The sequence below is a fragment of the Lontra canadensis genome, unplaced genomic scaffold, assembly GCF_010015895.1.
Source record: "Lontra canadensis isolate GAN:19392208 unplaced genomic scaffold, GSC_riverotter_1.0 scaffold57, whole genome shotgun sequence".
Classification (NCBI taxonomy): domain Eukaryota; kingdom Metazoa; phylum Chordata; class Mammalia; order Carnivora; family Mustelidae; genus Lontra; species Lontra canadensis.
Window position 1 is genome coordinate 6,604,323 of NW_022631051.1, and position 24,303 is coordinate 6,628,625.

General features: G+C 41.3%; 1 protein-coding gene across 1 annotated transcript; it reads left to right on the forward strand.

Moving 5' to 3' along the window:
* Positions 1-336: 336 nt before the first annotated feature.
* On the forward strand, positions 337-21,508 carry NAPG (NSF attachment protein gamma). Its single transcript, XM_032875769.1, has 12 exons — positions 337-509; positions 4,608-4,675; positions 6,670-6,754; positions 7,490-7,507; positions 8,154-8,184; positions 11,165-11,274; positions 11,389-11,455; positions 11,722-11,792; positions 17,268-17,346; positions 19,184-19,263; positions 19,821-19,950; positions 21,231-21,508. Exons 1-12 carry the CDS (start codon positions 454-456, stop codon positions 21,369-21,371), a joined length of 936 nt encoding a protein of 311 aa, XP_032731660.1. The 5' UTR covers positions 337-453; the 3' UTR covers positions 21,372-21,508.
* The last annotated feature ends 2,795 nt before the right edge of the window (positions 21,509-24,303 follow it).

Sequence of the window (24,303 nt, forward strand, 5' to 3'; positions counted from 1 at the left end):
CACTATTCCAGCTATAGAATAAGCGTAATAAATTATAGCACCAACGTGTTTCACGTGAATGGAAAAGCAAAGCTCCACGGGGGCGGGAATTTTTTTATTTTTATTTTTGTCTATTGTACTCCCCACTGATCTCCTGGTGCTTGGAAAAATTCCAGGGACATATTAGGTGCTCAATAAATACTTACTGAGCGACTGCAGGCATGAACGGCCCTCGGTGCCCACCGCGCTTGCGCTAAACGTTCACGGCTCAGGCGAAACCAGGAGCTCTGCGCCTGCGCAGTGTGTGCCAGAGCTGCGCCCAGACCGTTCCCGACACTGCTTTGCCACATTAGATTTGCGCCCTACAGGCCCCCGTAGCAGCGGGGCTGCGGCGCCGTCCCGGCTTTCACCTCGGCGTTCCCACGCCTCCTCAGCCGGGCTCTCCCCCTCCACGTCAGGGCCCGGACCTTCGAGATGGCGGCTCAGAAAATAAATGAGGGGCTGGAGCACCTCGCCAAAGCAGAGAAATAGTGAGTGGGCGTCTCAGACGGGGGGCGGCTGGGTCTGTGCCCCAAGGCGGCCTGGTCCGGGAGTTGGAGGGTGGGCCCAGGAGAACGAGCCGTGAAGGCAGCGGCTTCCCGTGGGCTGGGGGCTGGGGCGGGGCCTGCTGCACCTCCGGAAGCGGACTGGGTCTCCCCGCCGGAAGTCGTCCCCGCTCTCTCCTAGGGTCTGTGGGCTGGAGGCTCTGCTGCTTTTGGTCTGGGCAGCACTCCGGACTGCGTGATCCGTGGCGGAGACTGCCTTGTGCACCGGGAGAAAATCGCCTTGCTGAGAACCAGCGCTCTGAAAGACTCTCGCGTTGGGAAAGGGGATACAGATGTACCCTGAAAATTCCGCGGGGGGCTTTTGTCGCGTCCTAGTATTGGGTTCCTGGGGTTTGCGCTACCTCAGTCATTTTATGTGTCTCCCAAGCTTCTGATACCGTACGTAGTAGGCACCCAACAGATATTCGCGGAATTGAACTGATCCTGCCCAGTCAGTCCTTTGAACACGCCCCTCCTCCTCGGTGTCATTACTGCAACGATTTTTTTATTCGGCAGTTAGAGACCATAAAAAGTCTGTGTGGTGCTGTGTGTTAGATGCTTTACATACCTGATCTGAGGTCTTTACAACTTCCGACATACAGAAGAGATGAGGCCTGGACAAGCCTTATGATGACTTGCCCAAGGCCGCACAGTTGAATGATGGCAGCGCCAGTTTTTGAACAGGGGAAGAAATTCCAGTTCTTTTTGTTATACTGTATTACTCCTTCCAGGCAGTGTGTAAGATCCTGGAGCTCTTCTGGTACAGGAGGTTCCTACAGCAATCTTACTTTTTTTTTTTTTTTTTTTTTTTTTTTACTCGGAGCAAACAGAAAACTAATAGAATAGTTTGTTTAATAAGGACCATAATAAAGCTGTGTTAACTTTGCTTTGGTAGAATGCGCGTGGGGGGAGAAGTTTATTCTGTCTGGTGGAATTGAGGAAGATTTCCCAGAAGTGGTATTTCGGAACAGGGCCTGGAAAATAGGAGATTTTTTTAGACAGAAGGCAAATCCTATGAGACAGAATCTATGGATAGGACGTCGTATGTACACAGGCCTGAGAGTATGCGGGGAGAATAGTTAATGTAGAGAAGTTGCAGTGTCAGCGGATGAGCTCGAGCAGAGAAGTTGGGGTCCCATCATGAAGGGGCTGCTCCTCAGATGGTCCTGAACCTTAGCTTTCCTAGGGATCATGTAACCAGTGGGACCTGGTTAAGTTTTTTTGTGGTGAAGGAAATGCGGCAGCAAAATGGAGAATGTACAGTGGGAGAGGAAAGTGAGAACTTTGGCATATTCAGTAAGTGTATATTTGACCCAGCCACTGGGGTTATTAAGGTAACCAAAAGTAGTCCTTAACTCAAGAGCTTAGAATTCACAGGCGGGCATACAAGTCCTCAGATGAGTAAAAATAAAATACTCAATGTTAGAGTGGAGGTATGTAGTTTCAGTGGGTATACAAAGTAAGGAAGAATTAATATCCTCAAGGTGGGAGAAATGGAAGAGAAGGGCAGGCAGGAAAGGTGAATTTCCATGAGGGTTTAGTAGGCTCATGATGAGGGTTTGGATGAAAGTAACAGTACAAGGGGCGCCTGGGTGGCTCAGTGGGTTAAAGCCTCTGCCTTCAGCTCAGGTCCTGATCCCAGGGTTCTGGGATTGAACCCCGCATCGGGCTCTCTGCTCAGCAGGGAGCCTGCTTCCTCCTCTCTCTGCCTGTCTCTCTGCCTACTTGTGATCTCTGTCTGTCAAATAAATGAAATCTTAAAAAAAAAATAAAGTAACAATACAAGGGGTGCCTGGGTGACTCAGCCTGCCTTTGACTCCCGTCATGATCCCCCAGGTCCTGAGATTGAGAGCATGGTGTCTCTTGGGCTCCCTGTTCAGCAGGGTGTCTCCCTCTTCTCCCTCTGCCTGTTCCCCTGCTCGTGCTCACTTTCTTTCTCTGTTTAAATAAATAAAATCTTAAAAAAAAAAATAAAGCAACAATACAAGAGGCAAGATTGGATGATGTCTGTCAGATAGAATTGGTAGGCTTTAATGACTTGACTGGATATGGAGGGAAAAACTTGATTCTTACGGTTCCAATTTAGGAGATGACGTAGAGGGGAGACCTTCAGCTAAGATAGGGGATATTGAAGGGTGACCATGATGGGCGGGTAGGGATGGGGAAGGTGGGTATTGGGTTCAGGCTTGAGCGTGTTATGTTTGAAGTGCCTCTAGACAGAGTTGTCAGTAGATGACAGGAAAAATGGGCCAGGAGCTTAGGAGAGAAGAATGGGTTTTTCTTTGTTTTGTAGTGATAATATGGTTCAATATTTCCAGATAGTTTTGTAATTTTAATCAAGCCCTTCAAGCAAATGGTGGTTTTGTGAGTTTTGGTCCTATGGAAATTGGTCTGTTGGGCTCAACAGAATTTCCTTATTGACTCTTGACCAAAATATCGAAACCACTAAGAGAGCCATTAAATTAACCAGAATGCCTTCTCTCTTTCTTATTAGAGGTGTTTAGTTGACTGGGGATGATTTGCTATATTTTAAAATCTCTAGTTCTTTCCATGTGTAGCATGTTAGACAACTGACTGTATTGCGTTTTGAGTGGGATTTAAGAAATTATATTAATATATAGACTATAATGAACCCTTAGGGTAGGGGTGGGGGATTAGAATTTTGTTTATAGATTAGAATTTTGTACCCAGTTTTGTGGGTTAGACTGCTATTTAAGGATTTTATTTTTCTGAGCAATAATGTTCTTGGTAAGCTTAAAAAATTGCTCACACATTTGGATCCTAGTATATATGCAAACACAGATGTTAAATATACTTTTTTAAAAAGATTTTATTTATTTATTTGACAGAGAGAGCACAAGCAGGGGGAGTGAGAGAAGGGGAGGCAGGCTCCCCACTGAGCAGGGAAATCTACCCAGGGCTCCATCCCAGGACACTGGAATCATGACCTGAGCTGAAGGCAGATGCTTGACCGACTGAGCCACGCAGGCGCCCTGTTAAATACATTTAATTGCCAAAAAAAAAATGTTGCTTAAAAGTTAGAGCTTCTGAGCGGTTCACACATCTGTCACAAACAAAGGCATACTTTTGAGGGCTGTTGGGGTTTCTCCGTCTTTCAGTTAAGGTGCTCCTTTGAAGCACCTTACGGCGTTACATGTAAGCAGGCTTTCACTAATTGCATTGAAATTTGGAATTTGAGATGGCATTTATTTAGCAGTTCTTAGGCACACCTAAGTTTGACGGTCACTGGGTTACTTTACACTGAAGGTTTGAAATTATTTTAAAAAAGAAATAAAATATTAAAGAGCAAGTAAGATAAGGACTCAAAATTGATTGTCTTTTGCTTTGACATCTGATAAAGGAGTAGTGATCCTGGAAAGCAGCTTCTATTGTTTTCATAACGTTCTCATCTTTCTGGCTATGCTTTCTGTTCACTGGTGGCTAATTCTCAACCTGGTTTGCTGACTTCCTGTGTTGTTGTCCTGAACTTTTGTATTCTGTAGTCTTGCAGGTCACTCTCCTAAGATCTCCCTGGTGGATCTTAACTAGGTCCCTGGTGTGGCATATGCCAGTGGCTCTTAAGTTAATACCTCGAGCCTCTCCTGAGCTTCTGTCTCACGAATCCGACTGCTTGCTTGATGCCGTGCTTCAGAGAGTCTCAAGCTTTAATGCACCTCAGGGTTTGTTATATACCCTGATGGCTGCTGCCACCCTGGAGTTTGTGGTTCTGTAGGTCTGGGATGGGAGAAGTTTACATTTCTAGCACATTTCCTGGTAATGCTGGTCTGGGGACCATGCACTAAGAATTTCTGCTGTGCTTGGCTATTATGCAGACATTTCAAAAGGAGAAAACCACGTCTGTGATACGGAGAGGGAAAATGGTGAGCCTGTGTTTCATTGTAAATGAATTTGGGTGGAGGTGGGTGGGGTGGGGACTTTGTACAGGTGTCTTTTTAAAATCACCTACAAAGCCATTAAAGCAGGATTCTGACTTAATAAATGTGGTTGGGAACTTCGGTTGAATGTGTCTTCTTTTCATTTTAGCCTGAAAACTGGTTTTTTAAAATGGAAACCAGATTATGACAGTGCCGCTTCTGAGTATGGAAAAGCAGGTACGTGTGATGATAGCTCTGTGACTCCAGTATGTAGTCTTAACATAGGCTTACGTCTTGGCATAACTACATCTTGGCAAAATACTTACACTTCATGCTTTCTGTGAGATTTTAACAGTTAAACAAACCTGCCCAAGCCCTTGCTTTTCTCCCAGTTGTTATTTTCAGCTGTGTTGAGGGCTGAGTTAGAGATCGGCAACCTGCCGCTCTCTCGTGGGGAGGGTTGGCAGTACATAGCTGCAGGTTTTTCTCTGCTGTTTGTGTGTTATTCTCGAACTTTAGTCAGTTGCATACATTTCCAGGAGTTTTTGCCGTAGATCTCTGTTACACTTCCTATAATAGAATAAAGATTTTTCTTTGTTAACTTTTTATTTTTTAATTTAGCCTTATTCTGAGCAGATCTGCAAATTCTTTGTGTGTTTGGCACATGTTTTTTTCAAGAACCGCACTTTTGAGATATGCTGGTAAATGTTCGTGAAGTGTTAAGCTATATAAATATTTGAATAAATTTATCTGTATATAAGATAAAAATGATCTGCAATATGCAACAGAGAAGGACCTTACTAAAAATTTAGCATTTACTCATGGAATGACAGCTTTCAGCATATGCACCATTATTTGGGACACAAAGCATAATGCAGTGTTTGAAGTGCTCTGAACATATTTGCGGTTGTGTTCCAGCTCCGCTCAGATCACGTTTGTTAGCCTAACACAGAGACCACCTACATAGTGCGCTTTTAGTAAACTTTAGTTTCAGTATATTGCCAGAGAATAAAGAAATCAAATAAATAGAAAGCTAATGAGTCTTTAACACTTTAATTTAAATCCTGACTAAATTCTCTCTGTCAAATTATGCAAATTATTTATGTCCTATTTAAAAGAAAAATTATTAAAAGTTCAAACTTCATGTGGATTCTATGGACACCTTATACAAGAACACTTTTGTAACTGGAGGGCGCATTTTGCAAATCTCGTGAGGGAAATTTATCACAGGTTTGTTTTACAAGCATCTGAGACCATGAGTTGCTTTCATAAATACATATTTCAGGTCATATTTTCCCATTAAATCATCCTTTGTTTATTTTCTTTAAGGGGTTATGCAAAACATATTTAATCATTAAAATCATTTTTTTAAAGCAAAATATGCAAGTCCAGGGATGAAAATAATTCGATAGTTTGTTTATTTTCAATGTTTTATTAAAGAGAATTTTAAGAGTTTGAGTTTAAAAAAATTTTTTTATACAGTATCCTTTTTTACTTATTTGTAAACAACTCTTAGCAAGTTTTCCAAAATCTGGAAGATCCTAATTTTAGGATTAGTCCTTATTGTTTTGCCCTGGTAATGACATTTTTACAACAGTGAGCAATATATTTTAGCTCTCTGGACACTGGAGTTGTCATTTGCATAGAAACCCACTAAACAGCATAAAAGCTTTATGTAAAAGAAATGCATTATTAATGTTTTAGGCACTTATTTAAAGATTGTGCCAAAGGAGTTTTATTTTACAAATGTTGAGTGTATTTATTGGCCTTCCATTTCTAAATAATTTCAAAGATGGAATAGGCTGTAGCTAAAGCTCTGTTTTTATGATTAAATGTGAAACTGGTGAAGTAAGGTGCTGTCTTTAGGGACAGGACCTGTTCTTTCAGAGTATTGGTTTGACTGATGCAATCCTAGTTTCTCAAAGCTTAGGTGCTGCTGTTAAAAAGACTTGGTTTTGCATGGAAGCGGCACTGATTTATTGCCAGCAGTCTACAGTTTGACAGAACAAAACACCAGACTTTTGAAAGTACTTCTAAGTTATTGGTAATCAAAAAGTTGTAAGAAAATTCTTTAGGAAAAATTAGCATTGTATAACACTTCACACATTTGATTAAAATAAGGGTATTTTCTAATGCTTCCTACATGATGCAGATTTTGGTAACGATTGATTGCAAGTTTTTTTAACAATGGACTAGAAAGTCTGTTTTGTGTTGTTATTGTTCTATTTCAGCTGTTGCTTTTAAAAATGCCAAACAGTTTGAGCAAGCAAAAGATGCCTGCCTGAGAGAAGCTGTTGCCCATGAGAATAACAGGGCGTATCTTTTTCAACCTTTACAAAGAAATTCAACAATTTGATGATTTGGATAGAAGCTCATTGTTTTCTTTTGTTAATTTGCTACATAAGGACTACAGTGCTGTTAAATTAGAAAATGATTAGAAAAATTTTGTATTTAGATTCTGAATGAGCATTTACAGAGACTTTTAATCATAAGGTTCACACTGTTTTGCAGAGCTATATTTGAGAATTTAATTCTGTTGTTTTGCATTTGCTTGATGCTGGTTTTCCTTGGGATGAAGTGAGGGAAGTACATAGGTGCTGAAGAATAAAACAGCAGTAGAGGTATTAGAAATATATAAACTGCTCAATAAATATTTTAAAAATATAGTCTTTCTTAGGTATTTGAAGAAAGATTTTTAAATATTTTAAAGCAATAAATTTTCCTGATGTATTTTAAAACTTACTAAGTAAAAAATGTCAATTTTATCTCATTTTCCAATTATGGTTATAATAACTTTGCATTACAGTGACACTTTTCAGATCAATGGGCAGTAGACATAGCTTAAAAATCTATGTGGTGTTTCGTCAGTGTTTTTGTGAATTACGTAGTTGTGAGAGACATCAACAGGTGTGAAATGCTTGCTTCATCTGATTGTAAGATTTGTCTTTTAGAACCAGCAAGGGGAGATGACAGTGTTTTTTAAATAGTAGATCTTTGGAAACTGTTGATTTGGTTTTTTTCCTTAATTTTGACTTTGTTACATCCATTCAGTCTTTTTCATGCTGCCAAGTAAGTAAATATTTTCCATGTTTTCATGTATTTAGAGATAATGTTTTAAATGTTGTTTTTCCATAGGTCAGTAAATTTTTCCTAAGTTATAAATCCATTGATAGTAAATCATTTTGTATCAATTTAAATAAAATCATCATTTCCATTTGTTTTGGTCTTTACCTGACCCTTAGAAACTGACTAAGTCACTCCTAAGTTATACAGTGTTTACATTCAATTCACCAAATATTTTTAGGACCAATAACCTATGAAGAAACAAGTAAGTTAGAATTTTTTTTCTCCCTCTTTCTTGATAGTTAATAATAGTACTTGCGGAGACAGTCTTTCTCCTGCTTTTGTGGAGGGCATTTACTTATTTCAAAACTTGGATATAGGTTTGCAGATAGAAAGTCCTTTAACCTTTCTGAGATTTACTCAATTTTGCATCTGCAAAATAAAAATCCCTTTAACTCCGTTGTCTGTTGTTTCCAAGGCATCATTGCTCACAAAAATGAAAAGAAAATAAAATGTGTTATTAAAAACCTAAAGCAATATGTAGTGCCTGGGCCAGTTTGAATTGACATAACTTCTCATATCTGTGGTGGAAGATTTCTCCTCCCCCTTATTTCATTAACATCTCATCTGAGAAATTGTATTCTCATTGCAGAGCTTACGAGCAAGCTGGCATGATGTTGAAGGTCAGTAATGTGCCACAACTGTTCTGTAGGTAAAATGAATTAATAACTACAAGGTGTTAAATTTGTGTGGAGGTTGAAAACTCTCCTAACTGTAAGGCGAGAGTTGCTAAGATTTCTTTTCCAAACTAATGCTAATCGGACCCAAGGGTACATTGTATGTGTCTTGATAGGGAGTTTTAAAGGTGAAATTTAAGAGAATGTATTGAGTAAGTTTCTAAGCTTTCTAACCAGGGGACTGTTGCTAGACAAAAAACTATGTGAGAGATTTCCCTACTTCTGAGAACTTCAGGACATTTTAATGTAGTAAAAATTTACAAGTATATGTATTTTTTACTACCCTTGGTTATAGAAAGAAGAGATATTTGCTTGTTTTATAAAAGTTGGCATTGAAGAGAAGCTTGGACCTAAGCTATTGCTATTTAATTCTGATTCTTGTTGAGTGAAATAGTTTGGCTCATGTACCTGAGCCACTTTTCATATTTCTGCCTCTTGAAAGCAGGTTGGGAATTGATATCCTGTGTGGTAAGAAAAAACATGTTACTTTATGGCACTTAATGACATTCATTCTCCCAAGTATGCCAAGTACAATTGAAATCGAACATTTCCTTTCCATTTTTATGTTCACTAATGTATTAAAAGCTATTTGAATTATTTATTATAAAGCGTTGTTTTAAGAATTCGCACTTTAGTAAAACTTGTTTTTGTTTTTTTTTAATTTCTGTGACTTTTATAATCTTGCTGATATTTTTTTTAAAGTGGTCATTGTAGAACATGCCAAAAAATGTTAGTAATGTATTTAGTTTTTTTTTCCTTCTAGTTATTTTTCTACGTACATACATTTTCACATATATCCACACATAGATTGAGATAATGCTCTACACACAGTTATCCTGCTCTTTCCATTTAACTTTTTAAATGCTGATTTTCTACTGTCATTTAAAACATTACTTTGATAATGTATATCAACGGCCTTAAGAATTTTCATAGCCAAGAATCTCAATTCTGTGACTCTCTTGTAAAGAAATAGATAGCAAAAATTTATGTGTAAAAATGTTTATTGCATATTGCTTAACAAAAATGGCAGTTTCTAAATTTTTAATAATAGGATATTTAAGTAAATTATGATGCTTCATTATAAGAAACTGTTACATAGCCATTGGAATAAACTTTTTCTGGATAAAATGTACAGCCAGGTGGATATTAAGTAATGCACTCCAGGTTATCAGCAGCAGTTTCTCAGCAACTAGCATTTCTTTTGTAGCCAAAGGAGCTAGGTATCTGTCCTGACCTTCTGTTGTCCCCGTTCCCCCTGAGAACTAGGAAGCTCCCAGATGGCTCTTGTCGTCTTGGTGTACTTTGTGCTTATTATTAGGATACATTCTTTTAAGGTACAAAAATGCTAGAACACTGTAATATATAATCCTCACAGCTTCAGTTTATATTCTAACAGCTGTGCTAAGACTTGAGTCTTCATCAAAAGGTGTTATTTAGACATAATTTCCATTGCTGTAGTATCTGTTTAATTTGAGAATTTGAAGGCACTACTTTGAATGAAGGAGAAATAAACCTAGTGGATAGGGGAGAAGACAAGAGAAAATGCTTTCTGGTATGCTCTTATATTTACATTAAATGCCTTCGGACAGTCCTCAGCAGCATTAGAGGTCCTGAGCTCTGTGGCCCAGTGTCCATTCTGTGGGTTCAAATTTCCATCAGATTGTCATACAGACCTTCATACTCATCCCCCAGTGAGGCTTAGGAAGCGACAATATGTAGAAGGAGGCAGGGTGAAGACACTGCTTGGACCAACCTCTGGCTCTATCATTTTGTAGCTGTTAGATTTTATATCCTGTTTGCTCCACAGAAGTGGTAAGGTGACGAAGGCACACAGACCACAGAAAATAGGCATATTTTTATTGTCTTCTTGATGATTTTGGCATACTACAAGAACATGGTGAAGAATATAAAATAGTGTAACTTTTAAGAAGACAGCCCATCCTTTTTACTCCATAACTAAATAACAAAAAAGTTACATGTGGAAGTCAGTAAGAATGAGACCAGCCAGTTTGGTATCGTAAAGAATTTGTCAACTCAGGGACTGAATAGTCAGACTTGAAAACAACCCTTGAGCTGTCAGCGTGGAACCTTCTTTAAGATCTAGGATGGCAATTCTAGGTAGATAATGTCTGTAAGCTTTATGTCTAGCTTTTTAATGACTTTTATTCCTTTTTTAAGAAGAGTTTTGATTTGGCGATGATGTAAGGACCACAGGATGTCGAGACCTGTGATTTCATAGTAAGACACAGAGTTGATGTGTTGGTGGCACTCGTCTTGGAAGAGGGCTTCAGGCTCAGATGAGCTCAGGGCATGGGGAGTGACTGGTGTGCAGGAGGTGGGCCCAGGTGTGGAGGGCAGTTAGGAGTGGGGAGAAATGCGGCCACTTCCAGGAGGGATCATGCCTCCCAGGACAGCTGCTACTCAGCCCCAACCCACAAGCCTACTGATGTCTTAGCTTGTGATCTTTTAGGAAGCCATAGAACAGAACCTTTGTGAAAGGATCTGATTTCAACCTACTGAAGCAGGATGCACTTGGAAATGAGGTACAGCCCTTGAGCTGCCGGTTCAAAGCCATTGCCATGAGCTTTATATGTAGTAGGGACTCAGTAAACTCTCAAAGAATTACAGATCTTAGTAAACAAGTTAAGAGCAAGCATTTTGGGTTCTACCATTTGTATAGTTTTTTCTGAAATTCTAAAGTGATGAACTCAGTGTAGAAATTAACCAATACCTTTTTAGTTTGGCTGAAGGAGGCTTGATGGGGAACAGTAACAATGTGAAGGCATTTCATCTTAAATATATTTGTTGTTGTATAACATTTTGAATCATCTACTTTCATGAGTTAGGAATAAAATGAATTTCAGTTTGTTAATTTTACATTTAAGTTTATGCATTTACTGCTCTGTCCTGTATCCTTTGCCTGAAGGAGATGCAGAAACTCCCTGAGGCCGTTCAGCTGATTGAGAAAGCCAGCATGATGTACCTAGAAAATGGCACTCCCGACACAGCAGCCATGGCATTGGAGCGAGCCGGCAAGTGAGTGTGGACACAGCTCTCTGCATAGGAGCCTTGGCTGTTTGTCTTAATAAAGTCCTTTGAAAAATAAGTTTTCTATTTCTCATATAAGTTCCATTTTCTTGTCTACTATAGGCTTATAGAAAATGTAGATCCAGAAAAGGCTGTACAGTTATATCAACAGACAGCTAATGTGTTTGAAGTAAGTTTGAACTTGTTTTCCTTTGTATGCTTAGAGTCTTCAGATTCATAGCATGTAGGAAGATGCCATGGCTGCTTTGTAAAAATTTTCTGTGCTCATAATTGAACTGTATTTTTTGATTAGTGAATAAAATGGATTAACAGCTTTGGTATTTCCCCCCTGCCACCTTGATCAAGTGCTGTTACTTGTTTATCAAATAACTATTGGGAGGAAAAAAGATTCCTAGATTAAAGCAGCCAATAGTTTCTTCTCTTTGATTCCTTCAGAATGAGGAACGCTTACGACAGGCCGTTGAATTACTAGGAAAAGCCTCCAGACTGCTGGTACGAGGACGCAGGTGAGATTTCCATAACCGTGTTCCTGTGTGCCCTTTGGTCCCCATTTGGAACTGTTAAGTGATTTGGGGAAAGGCCTGTTAATCTTTTTGGTGTGAGCCATAGGCACACCAGGCTGCCTAGCAGAAAGAGTGAGAGGTCTATAAGGTAGAATATTAAATATCAGAAGATTTGCTATTTTTCTTAATCTGATGCCAAAATGTACATGCATTGTGTTTTTATTGGTTACAACTGGTTGAGCAGCATGAGGGAGCAGTTTTCTTCATACGTTATTAGGTTAAGTTACAATGTGTTTTTCTTGAGGAGAAATATCTGTATAGGCATAGATAACAAGCTACCCTAAGTGCTCACCCATGAAAACTGACAGGTTCTCGCCAATCAAGTAGTGTCTTTAAATAGGGTATTTGGTATTTGTTTTTTCGTCCTTTCAACATACGACTTAAGGCATTAGTGGTTGGACCCCAGAAACCTAGAATCCTATTGGTTTTTCCTTTGTTTTTTACTTTACCTTAATTTAAGCTTAGTAAACATTTTCTGTCATTCATAAAATTCTGTTTGCCAAGATGTCGTTTAGTTGTATTTAAGGTAAACACAAGAAAACTATAAGTTTGAAGATAGATTTTTTTCATTAACATGTGTCTCTATTTCTCTAGTGACAGAAAAGATGCAAGATAATTCTGTGAAGGAACCAAAAAACAAATGACTAAAGAATCTATTGACCCCTCTCTGAGACTGAATTAAATGTTTTTTGTTTGTTTGTTTGTTTTTTTGTTTTAATTTTATTTTTTATAAACATATAGTATATTTTTTCCCCCAGGGGTACAAGTCTGTGAATTGCCAGGTTTACACACTTCACCGCACTCACCATAGCACATACCCTCCCCAATGTCCATAATAACCCCACCCCCCTCTCCCAACCCCCCTCCCCCCAGCAACCCTCAGTTTGTTTTGTGAGATTAAGAGTCACTTATGGTTTATCTCCCTCCCAATCCCATCTTGCTTCATTTACTCTTCTCCTACCCCCTTAACCCCCATGTTGCATCTCCTCTCCCTCATATCAGGGAGATCATATGATAGTTGTCTTTCTCCGATTGACTTATTTCGCTAAGCATGATACCCTCTAGTTCCATCCACGTCGTCGCAAATGGCAAGATTTCATTTCTTTTGATGGCTGCATAGTATTCCATTGTGTATATATACCACATCTTCTTTATCCATTCGTCTGTTGATGGACATCTAGGTTCTTTCCATAGTTTGGCTATTGTAGACATTGCTGCTATAAACATTCGGGGGCACGTGCCCCTTCGGATCACTACGTTTGTATCTTTAGGGTAAATACCCAGCAGTGCAATTGCTGGGTCATAGGGTAGTTCTATTTTCAACATTTTGAGGAACCTCCATGCTGTTTTCCAGAGTGGTTGCACCAGCTTGCATTCCCACCAACAGTGTAGGAGGGTTCCCCTTTCTCCGCATCCTCGCCAGCATCTGTCATTTCCGGACTTGTTAATTTTAGCCATTCTGACTGGTGTGAGGTGGTATCTCATTGTGGTTTTGATTTGTATTTCCCTGATGCCGAGTGATATGGAGCACTTTTTCATGTGTCTGTTGGCCATCTGGATGTCTTCTTTGCAGAAATGTCTGTTCATGTCTTCTGCCCATTTCTTGATTGGATTATTTGTTCTTTGGGTGTTGAGTTTGCTAAGTTCTTTATAGATTCTGGACACTAGCCCTTGATCTGATATGTCGTTTGCAAATATCTTCTCCCATTCTGTCAGTTGTCTTTTGGTTTTGTTAACTGTTTCCTTTGCTGTGCAGAAGCTTTTGATCTTGATAAAATCCCAATAGTTCATTTTTGCCCTTGCTTCCCTTGCCTTTGGCGATGTTCCTAGGAAGATGTTGCTGCGGCTGAGGTCAAAGAGGTTGCTGCCTGTGTTCTCCTCAAGGATTTTGATGGATTCCTTTCTCACATTGAGGTCCTTCATCCATTTTGAGTCTATTTTCGTGTGTGGTGTAAGGAAATGATCCAATTTCATTTTTCTGCATGTGGCTGTCCAATTTTCCCAACACCATTTATTGAAGAGGCTGTCTTTTTTCCATTGGACATTCTTTCCTGCTTTGTCGAAGATTAGTTGACCATAGAGTTGAGGGTCTGTTTCTGGGCTCTCTATTCTGTTCTATTGATCTCTGTGTCTGTTTTTGTGCCAGTACCATGCTGTCAATCCTTATAATCTTAATTGGGGCTGCCATTTGTCTAAAAGAAAACAGTAATTTTGTGCTTTCATAGAAATATCTAATAGGGCATAGTATGCAATTTTAAATTTTATGTTTGTTACGTTGAGATAATATGCTTATATTTTTACAGTAATATTTAATGCTAACTTAACAGTTGTTTATAACTAGTATAGCAAAATTAAATAACCTATTTAATATGTTTGTGTTAGTCTCCTGCTCTTCCCCCATTTTCAGAGAGCCATAATTCAAAACTGAGTCAGAGTTAATTAGGTTGCATCTGTGGGGTCTTAAATCAGTCCCGTACCAGTGCCCTTGTTCCCTCCCTGAAAAGGCCTTTCTGGTTGATCTGACTAAGCAGAGACTACATTCCTATGCCATCCAGAGAAGTTTTGTGGCAGCTGAGCTCGTTGACAACACTGTGTGGTTAGCACTAGGTGAACCAAATCCAGAGCTTTCTAGAGCTTTGTCATGATTCCCAACAAGGAGGAGAGTCTGACTTCTCTGTCATTTAACCACCCCCCCAACCCCAGCTGACTCCCCACTTCTAAGGCTCTCAGGCTCTTACCAGTTGACTGAGACAGTCACTAGATACTAAACTCAGGGAGCCCTGAGTGTGTGTTATGTGGAGTAGGTACTAGTTGAGTATAATCACTAGGTTTCCATCTTGCTTAATTTTGTCCTGTCCATTGTCATGCCAAGGTTTATTGGGTTGATAAGCTTAGTTGGCAATATAATGTGGGCTGAAAGTTTTATAGGTAGTTAAACATATGTTCCAGACTTTAGGAGGCAGTTGGGGCCAGAGGATGAGTTTTGAGTCATGGTGAGGGAGATATGAAAGCTGGCTTGCATGAAGTCCTGTGACAATTTACTTTCGTATGCACATAATTTTTGTGGGCTTTACATTTTATTTTTAATTACAGGAAGATAAAAACAATTTATTCTCCTTTTAGCAAAATCAAATGTATTTTATTTTGTTAGGAGTATTAAGAATTACCTCTGGGGATGGGAAGCCTGGGTGGCTCAGTTGGTTAAACCACTGCCTTCAGCTCAGGTCATGATCCTGGAGTTCTGGGATCGAGTCCCACATCAGGCTCCCAGCTCCTTGGGGAGTCTGCTTCTCCCTTCTCATGCTCTCTCTCCCTCTCTCAAATAAATAAATAAAATCTCTAAAAAACAAAACAAAAAAAAAGAATTACCTCTGGGTTTCATTATAATAACTTATGAATAATTTCCTGGATACAGTTGAAAATAGTTGGCTTTATATGTCAGTTTCATGGACTTTTAGCCAAGCTCATTGATTTTTTTTTTTATTACACGTAAATATGTAGTATTTCTCTTAGATGGCTGTTTTGCTAGCTAGCTCTTAGCACATGGAAATGCTATTTTTATGCCAAGGAGATAATTAAGTCATGAGGGAAGAATGCAGCCTTTATACTTAAATATGTGAAAAATTCAAAACATTAAGATTTCTACTAGAATGATGTCATCTGGATGTTTATGTCCTGGTGTAATATTTATAAAATAGTCTGGGATAAGCTCATGGTCATAATTAACAAATGATACAGGTATATATAATCCCTCATATTGATTTCCTTTTCTGTATGACAAATAACCATAAACCTAGCAGCTTAAAACAATATCACTTACCATCTCCCAGGTCTGCAGGTTAGAAGTCCAGGCCTGGTATAGCTGGGTCCTGTGCTCAGGGTTTCACCAGGCCGGACCCAGGCGTCCGGTCCGGTATGACTGCCATCTTATTCTAGGCTCACTGGTTGTTGGCAGGATTCCTTTCCTTGCAGCCAGAGGACACATACCCATGTTCTCTTGTTAGCTATTTGCTAGGAGCAGTTCTCAGCTCTAGAGGTGCTGTAGCCTGTAGATCCTTGGCCTGTGCCCTCCGGATGGTTTATAAGATGGTAGTTTGCTGCTGCTTCGAGGTTAGTGACTCTCTTGACTTTCAATCCCTGATCTTTCAAGACCTCACTGATCAGATTAGGCCCATCCAAACATTCTCTCTGCTTCGCTTGAGGTCAGTTGAGGATTGTCCTCACAAGAGTGAGTTCCATCATATTCAGAGGTTGTGCCCACATTCAAGAGTGTGTATAGGAGTGTATATGAGGAGCAAGAATCTTGGGGAACAATCTTAGAAGTCCGCTACCATGCCCAATTTATAAACTGGCTTTGTTCCCAGAATTTAGCATGTTGATCTTTGGAAATTCAGAATGCATTTCTCCAGTGAACCTTATTGTATGAGGTAGTAAGTTACAAGAGCACAGGCCACAAAAATTCAATTTAACTCCTTTGAGTTAAACCAAGCCATACCATGTGTGTGTGCATACATGCATGTGCACAGATCTTAATTGTTCACAGAAAAGTGTAGTATAACATTTTTATATTTTAATTTGGATTACGAAAGAGCTTTTTCCCCCGCTGCATCCTAACAGTGCAGACAGCTTGCCATTTTGGCTTTTGGGGTCAGAGAGATGGGTGAGGCCTGCACACTTCCTTTAGATACAGGTCAGACGACAGGAAGAGAGTCCCCAGACAGGGACAGCCATACACCTGTACGAAGAGGTGAGGAGCTGCTTAGGGTGTGCTGGGCTTGAGTGGAAGGGGAAGGGCAAGAGCCTTGGAGGATTGGGGGAACAGTGCTAGTGATGCCTTTCCTCTCCGTCCTGTCACCTGAGTGGGATGGAAGAAAAAGAAAATGGGTGAGAGGCCAATGTTGGGGATGAAAGATGGCAGGAAGGACGTTTTCTCTGGGTCACTGAGGCTGTAGTGGAGATTCTGGCAGTGAGGACAGAGTGGGAGAGGGAATTCTCTAGCAGGCAGGCAGTGCTCTTGGGGGTCTGGATGGCTTTATCGGAAGGAAAGAACTCTGGGATGATTAAATCGGGGCTTTTCTAATACTTTTCACAAAAGTTTGCAGAGCGGTTTGTTGTTGAGTTGGATAGATGCTCATTAATGGATGATCTTTACCAGACTTAAACTACTCCATTTGAAGTAACCTGTCCTTGAGTTCTTCTGCTTTTTGTCCGTTTGCTTGATGCATGAACAGGCAAATCAGGAGTTTAAAAGATAAGCCAGATGTGCAGAGCTCATGGAAACTGTGTTGTAGAGCAGTTGCTAAAAATGCCTGATACCTTCTTTCTTTTGCCAGAATCTGTAATATCAAATAGAACGGTGATCTCTGTTTTAGATAATTTAGAGCTGCCTTACTTGACATTTCTTTGTTTTGTCTTTAGGTTTGATGAGGCAGCACTTTCTATTCAGAAAGAAAAAAATATTTATAAGGAGATTGAGAATTATCCAACTTGTTATAAGGTATGTTTTGAAAGTGCTTATTTTTGGCTTTATATTTGTTAATTTTTCATATTGGTGTAGCTATGTATGTAAGACTGCAGTCCATGGATATTTTAAAAAATAATTTTGGCCAAGATGGAGTAAGCCCACTATATCCTATCTTTCCTGCTGATTACAACTAAAACTTCTGGATAAAATACAAAAACTTCTGAACTCTGAAAAATAAAAGCAGGAGGAGTGAGCACTTGGAGAAGCGGCCAGTACGGGAGTGGGTTTCCAGTGTTTTCCCTGTTTTTTCTTGTGGCTTTCCTTGAGAGAAGTCCCCAGTCATGGAGCTGGGCAGCAGAGGCTTCAGCAGCTACAATGCCCAAGGAACCCATCTATCCAAAGTTTCTAACTGGGGGGACCGGGAAAAGCAGCCTCCTTGTCTTCTCTTGTTTCCCCCCTGGCTTTGCTCTGAGGGTGAGTCCTAGTCATGGAGCAGTGGCTGTGACAGTGGTGCAGCAGATGAAACACCCCAGGAGGCCGAGTCTCTTTGGTCAGAGGAGCTAGGACAGTGAGTAAGAGCAAGGAGAAAGACCCAGGAAGGAGGGAAAGGGAATCCCTAGTGTGGGTATGAGCAGGTGCCCACACAAGTCCTGGGGTTACCCTCCAGCTCTACATGTGGCAGACGGACCCAGAGCAGCAGAGCATAGGCTTTGAGAGTGGCAGTAAGATTTGATCACTGCCCGGGACTCCCAGCTCCCTGGCAGTACTCTTGCTTGGAGCTGAGCCGCAGCCGCCAGCAGAGGCCCTGAAGACTGGAGCGGCCGCCCGCCACGGGGGCGCAGAACCTGCATCTGAGCCTGACTGCTGGCTTACCTGCTGAAAGCGTCCACACTCTCCTGAGAATCGTAGCAGAGTCTACACAGCAGAATGCGCACAGTGTCTGGGGTAGTATCCCAGAATACCCAGCATGGTTGAGTCAGGAAAATGGCACCAGTTCCCAACAGAAGACAACCAGTGCCTACCCAGAGATGACCCAGATGTGGGAATTACCAGGTCACAACTTCAAAGCTCCTATCTTAACTATTCCATGAGATGCGAAAGTAAACAGATGAATGGATGAAAGGACTGTGTTTTTGTTTTGTTTTATTTTGTTTTAAATAGAAACTAAAAATGAACTAAATGAGAAATTTGGAACTGAAAAAGCAAATGTCTGCAGTAAAATATTGGATGATGGAGATGATAAAAGGTTCATTGAACTTAAGGACGGATCGATAAAAGTCATCTGAAAATTAAAGAAAAAAAGATGGAAAAACACCTTTTGAAGAGCTGTTTGCCAATAAGATCTTACCAGTCACATCTTTGGTCTTATTAATGCCTTTGTTGGCTTATAAATAGTGTTGTTCCTCTTATCTCAAGTTTTTATTTGTTCATTCACCTTTTTCCTATTATTTCTTTAAGAATTCTGAAGTGTTGTGGAGTCACAGGTCCTGCTTTAGGATTTCCCTTTTCAAGATTAAACCCATATAGACAGTTAAGAGAGATTTTCTTGACAACATGTGGTGGCTGTGTGCTAAGTTGTGTTAGTCGTTGTGGTCCTCAGACTGGCAGTATCGGGACCACCTGCGAGCGGTCTCAGGCTCGCCTCGGACCCCCCCAGACTACAGTCTGCATTTAACAGGACCCAGGGTGGTTTGTGTGCTCCATGGAAGTGCCGCAGGCTGTTCTGCCTCGCGTGTCCTGCGGAAGTTCCTAAGAATTATCAATCTCTGTAGACAAAACAGGACTCTTTAAAGTTAAATTCCAGATGTCAGGATTGACTTTACTAATAAATAGATGTCAGTTTGGACCATAATCCCCTCTTTTGTTTTAGAAAACAATTGCTCAAGTCTTAGTTCATCTCCACAGAAATGACTACGTGGCTGCTGAGAGGTGCGTCAGGGAGAGCTACAGGTAAGATGTTGGCAGCCCTGCCGGACTTCTGCTGTGTTAACATTTCTACTTCTCGGTGTAAGGTCACTGCTCAGACAGCTGTTCTTGGCCATGAAGCTAGTTTTGGTTTTTAATAAATTTCATAGTGGTGGGAGGACTCGAGTACCATTTCAGCAGGATTTTTACAAGTTGGGATCTTTCCTGGGTTTTTCTCCTGGGGATTTCATGGGAGTGAATGACTAGGATGATTTTGTTCCTTTGCCTTCCGAGAAAAAAAAAAAGAAACAAAAAAAGAGTCAAGGAATATTCCCAGATTACATGTACCAGGAAGATCATTTCTTGTTGGAGGTGTGGTCCAGTCGGGCCACTGTTGACATTTCGGGCTGTCTAACTCGTTGCTCTCGGGCCTGTCCTGTGCATTGTGGGATGTCTGGAGCATCGCAGCCGCTAGCCACGTGTTAACAAGACTGTCTCCAGCTATTGGCAAACACCTGCTGGGGGGCGGGAGGCAGAACCCCGGGGGGTGGGAGACAGGACCCGGGGGGCAGGTGGAGCCCTGTGACCCATGCCTGCTGTAGCATCCCAGGGTTCAGCGGGAGCGAAGACTGTGCTGCGCTGGAGCAGCTTCTCGAAGGCTATGACCAGCAGGACCAAGATCAAGTCTCCGAAGTCTGCAACTCGCCGCTTTTCAAGTACATGGACAATGATGTAAGTGCCTTTTGTCCTTCCTCTTGACAGGTGGAGGCCTCTAGTGAGATGATTTTTCTCCTATGGACTTGTGAGATTTCCCCCTCTATTTTATACCTTCAGCCACGGCTTACAAAGGCATGTGGCATCGGCACTGAATTTGACCGCAGGCTTAGACGCGTCAGCCAGGCACATGTACAGCCATTTCTCTTGCCAACTAATGGTGTTGACTGCATGTGTCTATTTTTTTTTAAAGATTTTATTTATTTATTTGACAGACAGAGATCACAAGTAGGCAGAGAGGCAGGCAGAGAGAAAGGAAGAGGAAGCAGGCTCCCTGCTGAGCAGAGAGCCCCATGTGGGGCTCGATCCCAGGACCCTGGAATCATGACCTGAGCCGAAGGCAGAGGCTTTAACCCACTGAGCCACCCAGGCGCCCCATGTGTCTATTTTTTAACTGGGCTCCATGTCTCAGCCTCTCCTACTACCCCTTGACCTCTGTAGGTTCCTTACTTTAAGTGTATTTTAGGCTCCCCTGTCTGAAAGAGGCTCATTGGGTAGTGGCCTTTGTAATTCCTTAGACTTGTTGGAGGCCCCCTGCTGTGACAGCTGGTTGTGTGATGCCCGTTAGTAATTAACTCTCTAGACCTCCGCTGCTGGTCCCTGTCCTGCCAGCCTGTCCTGCGGATTAGAGTGGTCTGCCCGTGAGAAACGGCCTCACACGCTGCTGTCTGCAGAACGTGAGCTGTGACTGTGGCTTTCCCTTTTCAGTAGACTTCTGAGCCCCTGTTCATTTGATTTGGTATCAGATCAGCTTGAGATCTTCAGTGTTGTTTGGTTGGTTGGTTGGTTGATTTTGTTTGTTTGTTTTTCTGTAAGGATGTATGTAGAAGGAATCTGTTTTTGTTTTTGTTTTTTTTCCAGATAGTAGGCTTTTGTAAGTCTGGTTATTTTTAAAGACTTTGTCCCTAGTTTAACTCTTTTCATTTACTCAGCAGATCTTTATTTTGTAGGCACTGCAAGTATTACTTAACTGTGTGTGTCCCGATTATCTTCCATTCCTAAGTGTGGCACGTAACTGAAATTTTTACCAGTTGTGTACCTGTCATGTCATGGTCACAAGCCGTCTGATGGCAGTGCAGTAGTGAATTCCGTTGTGGTGGCTTTTCCATCTAAATGGTAGTATTGGTTTTCCTGAGGTAGAAAATGAAGATTTGTCTTTTACAGATAGCTGCTGTTGAAAGGGGGCACGTTGAGATTCGGGTGACCAGGCTAGTGAGAACATGCTTTGTCATTGACAGTATGCTAAGCTGGGCCTGAGTTTGGTGGTTCCAGGAGGGGGAATCAAGAAGAAATCTGCAGCACCACAGGCTAAGTCAGAGGGCGCCACCGCTCCCACCGCAGAGGAAGACGAAGACGAGTATGCGGGAGGCCTGTGCTAGGATCCTGCTTTGCCGCAGAAAGGAAGAGAAGAATCCTGACATGCCGTCCACAGACTTGGACCTTGTCTAAGGGGATCCAGACTTCATTTCAGTCATGCTTTTGAAAATGCTAATAAAGACTCAATGTTTAGTCTTCATTTTCCTAAGTACCCATTATGAGAAAACACGTTTTTTTTCTTTCCAGAAGAGCCTTTCTAAGATACCAGCAGGAATTAACAAAAATATACTGTCACATTTTAATACAGTTGATTTTTAAATTTGCAAGCCACCAATTAATGTTCTAAACAAAAGGGACACTAGGGATAGAAATTCTTTTCTCTTGGTTTTTTTGTGATTTATCGTTACAGAATTTTCTTTGTGTTTTATTTAATAATTGCTGCTAAAAGTGAAGTTTACTGAGTTAAACAAAGTAGTATTTTAAACTTTTTTGAAAAGGAAGTTTATCCCCAGTGATATTAGATACATTTAGATTATCAAATCTTGAAATCTCTTCAGAGGTAAGATTGGGACAGGATGCTGTTTTGAACCTTACACTATTGTTTAGCCCAATAAAAGGTACGTTTGAAGTCTTATGTGTAAGCTGAAAGTTTTGAAGCTATATTCAACTCCTTTTTGAAATCCATTTTTTTCCATCTAAAAAAACATGGCGGCTGTCCCCAAATGCATTTGGTTCTTAGCTAAATGGGAACTAATGAGGACTGTTGTGCATTCTAACAAAGGGATAATTGTTCCCGTCAATCTAGAATATAGACGTTTCTTCCCTCCAGAATAATTTCTGATTCATCTAGAGCTGCAGCAGGACAGTAACGTGATGGCAGTGCTGTGTATACCGCGGACACGTAGCTGGGAAGGGAAGAACTGTTTCCGAAGTGCTTCTGTTGAGGGGAGTGAGCTGCCAAAATGTCAGTCCTCGTAGGTATTCGTAGAAGGCTGTTCAAGAAGCATTCCTTTTTGCTCATGTGGCTCTGCCCCCCACAGTGGTCCCCCGGTCGCACGCCCGTCTGCCTCTGCCTGGAGCCGGCCTTCAGCCAGTGCCGGTGTGCAGTGTGCTGCTCCCTGAGGACAGCATGGCCCATCGTGAAGCCTGGTTTTAGCCCCAGCTGGTTCTGAGGGAGAGGAGGGCTCAGCCAGGATGGCCTCCTCTATGGCAGGTGCGCTGGGCAAAAGTCATTATTGAAGATCTGATTTAAGACACTAACAAACTTAATGCTTTGATTCCTCACATTACTTGCATAGTTCTCGGGGAGCAGCTCATTTTCAATAACTGTATGGAGACGAACGTTGACCAGTCGCAGCGAGGCTGCATGTAGACGTGTGCACTGAATGGCATGCTCCTATTTCCGGGAGCCCGCCATGGCTGCTGCGCCCGTTAGATCCCGTCGGAAACCTCGGGAGTCTCGAGGTTATGCTCACGTGAGCTGAGCAACCATCTGTCTGAACAGATTTGGCAACGCTTAAAAGGTATCTTCGACCATTTGTTTATAGATTGTTTTTGGACTAAAGTGTTAAGTTTTACATATTAAAAATGAGGAGTGATTGAGTGCATTCTGTACCAGCAGGGCAGCTGACCCGGAAGAACATGAAACGCTCTGTTTCTTTCGAGTGCAGCCTCTTCCCGTCTCCCTGCCCACACTTAGGAACTAACGAGCAAGACTGAGGGCGATTTCTTTGACGTCAGGGTTATTCTGTGTGGTGTCCAGGAAAGAGCCCTTGTTCCCTCTTCATGCATTTTATTTTTCCATGTACAGAAGTCTTGATCCTGAAAGTGTGGTCAGGAGTGGGAAATGTGTGTTTACAGCAGGAAAAACTTTTCCAGAACTCGTCATCACTTTGACCAAAGTGGAAGCCTGCATGAATATGCTCAGAATCGAATACTCGGTGTTCTGTTCTGTTCTAAGTGAAGTCAATCTAGAAATATATTTAATATGTTGAATGTATTTGTACATAGGCAGAGTAATATGGTATTTGTGTATGGAGTCTGTGCTTCCTGTTTTTTCCAGTTCTTTGATGAGTCAATATTAAATGTGTTGCTATGAAAATGTAGATTATTGCTTCTATGACAAGATAATTATAAAAATAAAATCTGAAACGATAGAAATATGATCTATAACTATTACTCATTTTGCTTTGCTTATTTCCTGTTTTCCAAGGACACATTCTTAATTATTTGTGTGATTCCAGCTGTGTTATACAAGGATGGTGTTTGGTTCTCTGCAATGATATGCTCTGTTCTTTGGGAGTCAGTTAAGTACCTGTAGTAGTTACTTTAAACTCTGAGCTTTAAAGAGACTGATCACCCAGTTACTACAATACTGTGCTATCTGCTACTTGGTGAGAGGGGAGATTTTATATATCTTTCAAGAGAATCTTTCATTAAGGGAGGTGATGGAAAGTCAAGTGCCTTGCTTCCAGGATGGACCAGTTATTGTGAAGGGAGCCTCTTGAGTTCCCTTTCCCCTGCCACTCAGATCCATAATGGTCCCTCGTCTGTCCCTGAGAGTGGGAGCTGTGGAGCCCTCAGGTCCCCTGCGATGCACCTGGATCAGGAATGAGATCAGTTTCAGCTTCCAGAGCATGTATGTAGGGAATGTCCCAAGTTTGGACATAAGTTGACTATTACTAATTATTCAAGAAATGTTTAATATATTTATAATTTATATTTGTTATATTTAAGAATATAAACCTGGAGTAAGGCACATTTTGCTGTAAAGTGTAATTAGTTGGTCTTTCAGAAGCATGTAGGACCTTACTGTTCAGAGTTGAAGGAAGCCATTTTGTGTGGCGCAGGCGAGCCGGGGTCCTGGTCCCACCCGCCAGCGGGATCCCAGCTGGCGGTGCTGGATCTTGGGCAAGCTGGTCTCCTCACTTAGCTGCAGGGGCATCATGGCGCCCACTTAACAGGGGGCTTTGAGGACTAAATGAGGTCACAAGT